We start from the raw sequence: 11872 nt of genomic DNA on the forward strand, positions 1-11872 counted from the left end.
GACTTCGCCGAAATTTGGGACAGTGAGTTGTGCTAGACATTTTTCTGCAACTTGGTCCAAATAGCTCCAGATTTGGATTTAGCTTTTATATAGACCGATATCTCGATTTTAAGTCTTGGCCCCATAAAAGGCGCATTTATTGTATAATCCGATTTCACTGAAATTTTACACAGTGACTTATGTTGGGCTTTTCGACATCCGTGTCGTTCAGATCGGTGTATTTTTAGATATAGCTACTAAAAAGACCAATATTTTGCTATACACAACAGAACAATGACTTGTACTTATTAGTATTTGGTCCAAATCGGAACATATTTTGATACAGCTGCTGCTGGGGCATAAGGTATGCATTTTTACCGGATTTTGACGAAAGGTTGTTTACATATATACACGATGTGGAGGGTATCCTAAGTTCTGCCCGGCCGAACTTAACGTCTTTTTACTTGTTCCACTCTCAATCCCACAAGACATAATGCAAAAGCTAATGCAAGTTCGATAATGCGACGGAAATGACGAATTTTTTCGCGATTTCTGTTTTAAGTCATATATTTTGAAGCAAAAATAATCTTGTTGGTTCCATTTAGTAGAACATTTTCTTTTTATTTAAGACCAAATTTTAATAAAAGACTTATGTTATCATTGAGATTTTTGTAGTGTTTCAAAAAAGTAATCACGAAAAACATGTGTTTTCGACTGTGAAAAACGAACAGACGAAAAAAGCTTGAAAAACATCCAAATTGTCCAAACAATTCTTTGGGCTTGAAGAAGTACCAAATCGGTCACGGGGGTACTACGGTACTCCTTGCGTCGATAAAGTACTGAAAAAAGTACTATAGTACCGACTTTTCCATTCCTGATATACATACACACAAGCGTATTGAAATGACAGTGGTGTCAACGTTATATCTTGTTTACACTTGGAGCAAATCTAGATTTGCGACGAGATTTCGGACATCTTGTGGTTTTCAACGAGGTTTCCCATACCTTTCAGTCTGAGCAAATCTACTTATTTGATTTGCTTCAAATCTCCTTCGAAATTCAAATGCAGATAAGTTAACAGGCTCCAAAATGTATTTTCAATGTTTTGTAGTAAATTGTAACAATTTAAGCTGCAATTAGACGGTAAGTCATGTCATATGCAATTTTAAAAACAGAAGCTCTGAAAGTTGTACACATCGTGTGATACGTACGAAAAATTTAATATGACAAATGAATTTTGGAATATATATGCAATTTTTTCGATTAAATCGTGCTTTTATTTTCATGTATATAAAAACAAGTAAGGATAGGCAAAAGTCGGGCGGTGCCCACTATATAATACCCTACACCTGCACTTTAAGTTGGGGGCTATATCCAAATCTGAACTGATTTTTTCCAATTTCAATGGGCTTCGTCTCTTGACTAAAAAAAATGCCGGTGCCTAATTTGAAGACGATTGGATGAAAATTACGCTCTGTACTTTGTTCACAAATTAACATGGACCAACAGACGGACATAGCTAAATCGAATCAGAAAGTGGTTCTGAGTCGATCGGTAAACTTATCAATGGGTCTAGCTCTCTTCCTTCTGTGTGTTACAAACAAATGCACTAAGTTATAATAGCCTGTTCCACAACAGTGGTGTAGGGTATGAAAAGTACAATACATATGGGAATACATGCCGATTAGAGTACGCCCTATTCGTATTTGACGTATATAAGGCAAGTCTTATGAATACAGAGGGTGACAGCTCATATGACATGCATTATCGTCTAATGGCAGCTTTAGCAAACAGGGGGTTTTTGAAGATATATTAAATATTAAATTATACATATATGTATGGTAATGTGTATTCATAATGTTGCTAATTTTTGTCGCCAATTAATTCCATTCGTTAAATAGCTTGCAATGATGACAGCAAGTTTATTTGATAAACGCCATGGTGTAATTTTTATAAAAGTTATCTGTAAAAAGAAAAATAAAATTTGAAAAATCATTGATTTCCAATATGTAGAAATACTTGCAAGAATTCCATGCCAAAAATATCCGGTTGTGTATGGGGTTCTACCAATGCTCTCCACAGCCCATTCAGCATATTGATCGACTTGAGGCGTAAAGAGATTACCCTTCATAAGGAATGCAGAGTAATTGCACATTCTAGTTACCACAAAAGCTGGTGTTACCAACTGCACTCTAATGCCCAAAGGTTTCGCCTCATGCTGCAGTGCTAGTGTAAAACTTCGTAGGTAGGCCTTTGATGCACCATACACAGCCCCAGTGGGACATGGTTTCAGTTCCAGAGCCGATGAAATATTGACAATACATCCTTTAATGCCTTTGCGATGCCAAAGATCAACAAAATGACGACTGAGCTGCGTGGCAGCAGCTATATTCACATTAATCATGTCCCACAAGTGTTCCGATGAGAAGGTTTCAACTGAAGCGGGTGTACTATTGGCAATACCAACATTATTAACTGAAAGAAATATCACAAAAAGACTTTATTAAAATAAATCATTGGGTTTAAGCACGGTGGAAAGTCCTTGAGATGTTGGTGAGAAATTTTACAACACAATTATTTTGCTATTTGTATCTTGAGGTTGTATTGGGAGCATAGAGAAAATTAAACAAGACATCAAATGATTATAAGTGGGGTCAAGGTCAATTGAATAGCATATTTTTTTGGAGGGAGCCTAAAACCTTTTTCGAAAAATCAGTTTTTTCTCATCTGCACTGACAAAAATTTGTCCCAATTTTAAAGATTCGGATCAAAGATTAGCAAACTTAATTTAAAAATGATAAATTTTTCACCTTTTTAAGTAAACATTCCCTTTGGCGTAAAAAATTTTCTTCATATTAATGATTATTATTTTAAATCGTACGTTAATAAATCCTTCACTTTGAGTCTCATTATTAAAGACATAAAGTAAAAGCGTGCTAAGTTCGGCTGCGCCAAATCTTGGGAACCCACCACCATGAATTCGTCTAAAATATGGGAGCCATATCTGGTTATTGACCGGTTTGGACCGTACTTTGCGGCTTCCAGGGGCTCAAAAAGTCAAATCGGGAGATCGGTTAATATGGGAGATACATCATATTTTTCACCGATTTGGACCGTACTTGTTGTTGACAGTCATAACAGAACATTATGTGCAAAATTTTAGACAAATCGGATAAAAATTGCGGCTTCCAGGGGTTCAAGAAGTTGTTGAGAGTCATAACAGAACACTATTTTGAAATTTTCAGCCAAATCGGTCTAAATTTGTGGCTTCCAGCGGTTCAAAAAGTCAAATCGGGAGATCGGTTTATATGGGAGCTTAATGAAGTTCTTTACCGATTTGAATCGTACTTGCCACAGTTGTTGGAATTCATAACCAAACACTACGTGCCAAATTTGACGAAAAATGCGGCTTCCAGGAGTTCAAGAAGTTAAATCGGGAGATCGGTGCTATATCCAAATCTGAACCGATACGGCCCATTTGCAATCCTTAACGACCTAGATCAATACTAAGTATCTGAGCAAAATTTCAAGCGGCTAGCTTTACGTGTTCGACCGCTATCCCGATTTCGACAGACGGACGGACAGACATGGTTATTCCGACTCAAAATGGCGAGACGATCAAGAATATATGTATTTTATGGGCTCCTAGATCAATATTTCGAGGTGTTACAAACGGAATGACTAAATTAGTATATAAAAAATGGTGGTTGATATAAAAATCTAAAATGAAGCTAAAAATATCGTTAAAAGTTAGGAAATTTACCTTGGGACAATACAACAGTGAACCGTAAATTTTTTCAAATTTTGCTGAAATTTTGAAAACCTTTTAATCTTGAGATTGTTTCTTATGAAATCAAATTCCTGATTGGTATTTTTAAAAAATGTGATAAATCGAATCTTCACTATATTTGGACAGCACCAAAGAGGCCCCTTTATCTTCAAGCTAGTTGTCTACAGTGCGGGCAGCTAAGGAAAAGGATAGACAAAGGCAACATGAGACCATGGCCTCATCTTCATTATCAATTTTACAATTGGATTTGGAACAGCTCATGACATTGAGCTTCAATCCCTAATGCGTTGGGTTCAACTGCGAGTGGTGAACAACTCAACAAGGAAACAGGACAGCAACTGAAAAAAAAGCTTAGCTAATTCAACAACCCCAAATATGGTGTATTAATGATCGTAGTAAAAAGTTCACCATATGTAAAATAAACACAAAAAAGCAATGATGATGACAGCAGATAGCGTAGTAAACAAAGCAAGAGTTCGACAGTGTGCGATGTTTTCTTCAAGAGAGTACAATTTCTTAAAAGTGATCACAGACAATAGATTGATTTTGTTTCATTCTTAAGAGCCACCTAAGAGAGGAGTAAATGGAATTGGGTGAACATAAAGTCAGAAGAAAACCAGTAATGATAGGCAAAAGTTGGGCGGAGGCGACTATATAATATCATACACCTATTCTACCATTATAAATTTGGGCAATATATAAATATAAATGTATATGAGAGCTATATCTAAATCTGAACCGACTTTCAAACAGATCGTTTGAAAATTGTTGTTCCTACGGCCATTTAAGTGCAAACCGGGCAATTCATATATATGGGAGCTATATCTTTATCTGAACCGATTTTAATGAAATTTTGCAGATATGTTAAGATCAGTAACAAAATATTTCTCTGCCAAATTTTGTGCAGATCGGTTGAAATTTTTAGCTACTACGGCCATTTAAGTGCAAATCGGGCGATACATATATATGAGAGCTATATCTTAGTCTGAACCGATTTTAATGAAATTTTGCAGATATGTTAAGATCAGTAATAAAGCAATCCATGCGAAATTTTGTAAAGATCGTTTAAAAAATTGTAGCTACTACGACCATTTAAGTGCAAATCGGGCGATATATAAAATATATCGCTTAAATATATCTATTTGGTAAAAATCGCCTCAGATATCTAAATCTGAGCCGATTTTTACCAAAATCAGTAGCTTTCGTCCTAGGGCCAAAAAAGGGATATGTACACAATTTGTGATGATTGGACAACAAATACCACCTACTCTTTGATTAAAAGAATACCTGGACTCACAGACGGACATGGCTACATCGAATCAGAAAGTGATTCTGAGTCGATTGGTAAACTTATTAATGGGTCTAGCTCTTCTCCCTCCTAGCGTTGCAAAAAAATGCACAAACTTATAATACCCTGTACCACAGTGGTGGTGTAGGGTATAAATATAATTTTAAAAAGAGAGTTAAAAAGTGTTTTGTAAAAACAATTTAAAGTTTAAAAGCCAAATAGTGTCCACAATCCATTGATAACTCATTCATTGTTCGTACACAGTTATGTTGAATATCTCTCTTCTCTTAATTTTCTGCGTCTACTTCTAATCTTTGTACGTGGTGGCTCTTAAAAGAGGCGATTGAGTGTTCAATTAAGCTCTCCCTCTATTAATAATAAAAACAACAGCAAAATAAAAATTAACAAATGAATGACAAAATTGTGCAAATTGCTTTTAAAATTGTTCTACAATAGGGCAAAATCACGTTTATACAATGTTGAAATACAATGTAAGAACAACTTAAGTCTTTTGAAGCAACAGCTTGCGCTAAACCAACACCACCGTACGACTGAATGTAAACATACACATGTGGACAGAAAAATAGGTAAGTTTTTTTATGACGAGTGTATGCTTTTATATATATATTTTTTTTTCAGATTAATTTATAACGTAAACATATATTGTGTATTCAAAAAATTAGCTTGGAGTTAAGATAAAACTAAAAAAAATAAAAAACGTAAATTTATAAAATTCATCGATTCTAATATGGACAGTAAAATAGGTGTATATGGAAAAAAAAAACTTGAAAAAAATACAGTAATTTGTACATGAATGTTAGTGTATTGAATAAACATCAAACCAGGCAGTTAATACTTGGTATATCCACCCTTATTTTTAAGAATAGCTTCAATTCTCTTAAACCCCGTTTACACTGCTCTTTAAATCCGTATGGCTATCTTAATGGCTCGATCATCTGTTTTTCCTTTATAAAATCAGCTGACGAGAGCTTTATCCGGATTTAATGAGCAGTATAAACGGGTTTTTAGAAATGAATGAAATTAACTTACGGCAAGTCTCTACCAGGATATTATACCATGATATTTGAATATTTTCCCGCAATTGTTTTTTTATACCCTCCACCATAGGATGGGGGTATATTAATTTCGTCATTCTGTTTGTAACTCATCGAAATATTCCTCTGAGACCCCATAATTTAAGTCGATCTAGCTATGTCCGTCCGTCTGTCTGTCGAAAGCACATTAACTTTTGAAGGAGTAAAGATAGCTGCTTGAAATTTTGCACGTATACTTCTTATTAGTGTAGGTCGGTCGGGATTATAAATGAGCCATACCGGTCCCTAGCCATGAGCCATAGCTGCCCTATAAACAGATCTTGAGACACTAGTGGGCGCAATTCCTATCCGATTTTGCTTAATTTTAGCATGAGGTGTTTTGTTTTGATTTCAAACAACTTTGTTAATTGTGGTTCAAATCGGTCCATAACCTGATATAGCTGTCATATAAAAAACCTTGACATTTTTGACAGTTTTTGTTTTTTTTTTTTTTGTAAATCTGATTTGGAATTTTTTCCTTTTGGAAGACGAACATTCCTTTCTGCATTATTATCAGCATTTGTTACAAAGTTTTCAGATTGTCCTAACGATTTGGCTATAAATTTATAGGGGTTTCCTTCCCTTCTTAGCTGCTGAACTAGGCCTCTTTCTTCTTCACTGCTACACAGAAAAAAATAACACTTAGAAAAAACCAACTACCAAATTCGTTGTAAAACTTGAAATTCTCAACTAAATCTAGCATTGAATCGAAGACATTTTTTGTTGAAACACGTAGATAAGTCTCTACAAGAGACTTGACGTTTGGGGACTTTCAACAGCGTACTACCATGTAGCGCACAAAACTCCCACGCCATTCATGACTTGTAAACCCAGGTTCGAGTCAAATAAAATTTTTTTTCATCAATCTTATCAATATCTTAGAAAATTCAGCATAAAAATATTGGCTTGCCCAAAAAGTAATTGCGGATTTTTCATATAGTCGGTGTTGACAAATTTTTTCACAGCTTGTGACTCTGTAATTGCATTCTTTCTTCTGTCAGTTATCAGCTGTTACTTTTAGCTTGCTTTAGAAAAAAAGTGTAAAAAAAGGATATTTGATTAAAGTTCATTCTAAGTTTTATTAAAAATGCATTTACTTTCTTTTAAAAAATCCGCAATTACTTTTTGGGCAACCCAATATATGAATTTCGTATTAAGAAAAAAATTTTAAGAGTGGTTTTTACCTTTTTTATACCCTCCACCATGTTGCATTCCGTTTGCAACACATCGAAATATCAATTTCCGACCCTACAAAGTATATATATTTTGATTTCGATTTAACGATATCCGTGTGTCTGTCCGTCCGTCTGTTGTAATCAGTCTAGAGCCTTTAAAAATTTGGCACAGATACGTCTTTTTGATGTACGCTGGTTATGTTCTTGAACGGGCCAAATCGGACCATATTTGGATAAAGTTGCTATATAGACCCATTTTCCGATAAAGGGTCTAATGCCATAAATGCTTTATTTTTAATCGGATTTGAAACGGTGAGTAGTTTTACGCCTCCTAATATAGGACCCAAATATGATTGAGATCGGACTATATTTAGATATAGCTGCCATATAGACCGATCTCCCAATTAAGGCTCTGAAGCCCATAAAAGCCTTATTTTTTAAACAATAAAAAGTTTTATGCCTCCTAACATAGGTCCCAAACATGGTCCATATCGGACTATATTTATATATAGCTGCCATTTATACCGATCTGCCGATAAAGGGTCTGAAGCCCTTTAAAAGCTTTATTTATTATCCGATTTCGCTGAAATTTGAAACATTGAGTAGTCTTACGCCTCCTAACTTAGGACCCAAATATGGTTCAGATCGGACTATATTTAGATATAGCTGCCATATAGACCGATCTCCCGATTAAGGGTCTGAAGCCCATAAAAGCTTTATTTTTTAAACGATTTCGCTGAAATTTGAAGCAGTAAATAGTTTTACGCCTCCTTACGTAGGACCCAAACACGGTCCAGATCGGACTATATTTAGCTATAGCTAACATTTAGACCGATCTGCCGATAGAGGGTCTGAAGCCCATAACAACTTTATTTATTATCTATATCCTCCTAACATAGGACCCAAATGTGGTTCAAATCGGACTATATTTAGATATAGCTGCAAGATAGACCGACCTGCCGATAAAGGGTGTGAAGCCCATAAAAGCTCAATTTATTACTAGATTTTGCTGAAATTTGAAACCGTGGGTAGTCTTATTTCTCCCGACATCCCTACCAAATATGGTTCAGATCGGACTATACTTAAATATAGCTGCCATTTAGACCGATATTGCGATAAGGGGTCTGAAGCGAATAAAAGCTTTATTTTTTATCCGATTTCGCTGAAACTAGGCCACCCGCTATCCGACCCAAATATGGTAAAGATCGGACTGTATTTAGATATAGCTGTCATATAGACCAATGTGCCGATTAAGGTCTGAAGCTCATAAAAGCTTTATTTATTAAGCTTTTACGAGAGAAAGCGGTACAAAGAAAATAAAACCACCACCACCCGAACCAAAGCACATGTGGTGGCTGGTTAGATGGTTTTTTGTCTTGCTTATGGATATATTGTTGTTATATGTTGGCTTGCAAAGAGTGCCTTTCAACAACAAATTTGTACGCTGGGTCGTTGAGATTTAAAATGAATTGTTGCAGGAAAATAAAAAATTTTCATAATTATTTTTTCGCCCAAAATTTGTTGTTTTTCAAAATTATTTTTATTTGTGTATGATATCCAAGACCCTTCTAACATTGTTATAAATTAAATTTAAATTTACATTTATTCCCAATTAAGTTGATTTCAACTAAATACTTAATTTTGTTGAGATTTTACTACTTTAAACGAAAGACACCTTTAAAATAATCATTTACTATAAGTCTTTCTACTAGTCGGATTCGCCTTTTCACTGCCAGATGTAAATGTTCATTATGTGCTTGATGAGAGTTACTTTTAAATTTTCTGTTAGCCTTGGTATTCAATTCTGCTTCTGGAATAGCCGCTCGAAAACTGTACGGAATACTCAGCTTTAGACTAAAGAAAAAACGTACACCTATTTTTTTGTCCACATGTGTATGACTTCTTATAGATAGACGTAATACATTGTTTTATGTTAATTGATTATTTCTATACATTGGCACAGACATATTTTCAATAAAATATAAACCAAGTAAAAACGTATTAAGTTCGGCCGTTTCGAACTTTGGATACCCACTACCATCATCCTATTATATTCTAACTTCACTACCATACCTATAGTTATATCCAAATATGGGCTGGACTAGATCATATTTAATTCAGTTGCCGAGAACTCTTATACAAGTTAGAGTTCAGGGAAATCAGACAATAAATCCGATGGTTATGACATTAAGACTTTAAATTGTTAGATCGGTCTATATGGTAGCTATAATTGAATATAGTCCGATTTGGGTCTATATGGTAGCTATAATTGAATATAGTCCGATTTCAAATATGATTTGATTTCAAATATGAACTGACAGAAGAAAGAATGCAATTACAGAATCACAAGCTGTGAAAAAATTTGTCAACGCCGACTATATAAAAAATCCTCAATTACTTTTTGGGCAACCCAATAATTCGGATAGTCGTAAAATTCTAAGACGATCTAACGATGTCCGTGTGTCTGTCCGTCCGTCTGTTGTAATCACTCTAGAGCCTCTACGTCTGGAGCACAGATACGTCTTTTTGGTGCACGCTGGTTATGTTCTTGAACAGGCCAAATCGGACCATATTTGGATATAGCTACTATATAGACTGATTTTCCGATAAAGGGTCTAATCTCCTAAAAAACTTAATTTTTCATCCGATTTTCCTGAAATTTTAAACAGTAAGTAGTTTTAGGCCTCCCGACATCTGACCCAAATATGGTTCAGAGTGGACTATATTTAGATGTAGTTGCCATATAGACCGATCTCCCGATAAAGGGTCTGAAGGGAATAAAAGCTTTATTTATTATCCGATTTCGCTGAAATTTAAAACAGTGTGTTATTTTAAGCCTCCCGACATCCAACCCAATTATGGTTCAGCTCGGACTATATTTAGATACAGCTGCCATATAAGCCGATCTGCTGGTTAAGGGTCGGAATCCCAGAAAATCTGCTTTTTCATCCGATTTCGGTGAAATTTAAAACAGTGGGTTATTTTAAGCCCCCTCACATCTGCCCTAAATATAGTTCAGATCGGACTATATTTAGATATAACTGCCGTATGGACCGATCTGCCGATAAGGGGACTGAAGCCCATAAAAGCTTTATTTGTTACCAAATTTCGCTGAAATTTGAAACAGTGAGTTTTTCTGAGCCCCACGATATTCGTCCTTAATATGGTTCAAATCGGTTTATAATTGGATATATCTGCCAAAGAGACCAACATTTTGTTCTACAAAATTGAATAGTGGCATATATATTAGACCATTCAATGTACGTGCCGAATTTGGGTGCTTAAGTTATCGAATTTTCGTCGGATTGTGAGGTGGTGGGCATCGAAAGTTCGTCTCGGCCGAACTTAATGCTTTTTAACTTGTTTAGGTTCAGAAATGGATATTTCGATGTGTTAAAAACGTGTTGCAATGACTAAATGAATATACCCCCTATCTTATGGCGGTGAGTAAAATAATATAATTAAAATAAATGGTAATGTTTGCTTAATGAAATTAACATTCAGCAAACATTTGCTTACCTAGAAATTTTATAGGTTTCTTGGCTAAATCTTCAAATAACTTCTCATAGATCGGCTTGCCGTGGGAGAAGTCTGCCTGTATCTTATAGACTTCAACTCCAAAATCATTTTCTGCAAAAATTCATAGCAGTGTTTTATAAAAAAAAATCTGTTAATATTTTCTATTGCTTACCAATTTCTTCAGCCACTCGTTTAAGCTTTTCTTCATTTCTAGCTATCAAGACAATGTTGAATCCTCTTCGGGCCAACTGACGGGCCAAGGCCTTGCCAATGCCATCCGTGGATCCTGTTATGGCTAATATACCTAATGTTTATCACATATTACTGCCATCGCAGTCATTTCCAACATACCTGCCCATTTTCCATATTTTTCTACTAAGGAAATCTCTTTCGAAAGAACTTTTAGCCATTTATGATATAAAAGTTGAAGAGGCGATATAAAAGTGTCATAGAGGAAATTGAGAAATACCAGAAACCCAAGGTAAGTAAAGAAGCTGCACCACCAACTCATTTTAAACCGCTGGAACAACCTTCATTGATTAAGTAAAAAAGGCAACTGAACTTCTGCAAGTGCAAAGCTGGATTTGATTTCATTGATTTTGATTTGATATATACAATGTATTTATAATTGCATAGCTCATTTCCTAATCAAAAGTTACAGTGTGTGGCCATAATATTAGCACAGCATGGTAAGTGGCTGAAACAAAATTATTTTTTTTTTCAAAATCATAATAAAAACTGAGTGGATTATGAAAGGTAAGGTACAAGTTTGGCATTTAAAAGTTGTCGTAGCAAGGTAACCTAAAACATTTCTCAACTTCTCGATTTAAGATTACTAGTAATCCTTGCATTATTCATATATATATAAATGTTGTCCACTATATAACTGATAATAAAACGAGATATATATATATATTTTTTTTTTGTTGAACATTTTAACCCCACAGTGGCTTACTGAAAGGGTCTTTTTTGGCCCCTTTTTTAAAAAGTCTTATAAACTCTGTCTAACGGTGTAAGCCAATGACCA

General features: G+C 35.0%; 1 protein-coding gene across 1 annotated transcript; it reads right to left on the reverse strand.

The window, feature by feature from the left end:
- Nucleotides 1-1053: 1053 nt before the first annotated feature.
- LOC106091940 (hydroxysteroid dehydrogenase-like protein 1) lies at nt 1054-11440 on the reverse strand. The gene is made up of 5 exons (XM_013258664.2): nt 11197-11440; nt 11018-11140; nt 10846-10956; nt 2003-2454; nt 1054-1942 (listed from the first exon to the last, which is right to left on the reverse strand). Exons 1-5 carry the CDS (start codon nt 11354-11356, stop codon nt 1832-1834), a joined length of 957 nt encoding a protein of 318 aa, XP_013114118.2. The 5' UTR covers nt 11357-11440; the 3' UTR covers nt 1054-1831.
- Between the last annotated feature and the right edge of the window lie 432 nt (nt 11441-11872).

The sequence above is a fragment of the Stomoxys calcitrans genome, chromosome 3 (genome assembly GCF_963082655.1).
Source record: "Stomoxys calcitrans chromosome 3, idStoCalc2.1, whole genome shotgun sequence".
Taxonomy (NCBI): Eukaryota; Metazoa; Arthropoda; class Insecta; order Diptera; family Muscidae; genus Stomoxys; species Stomoxys calcitrans.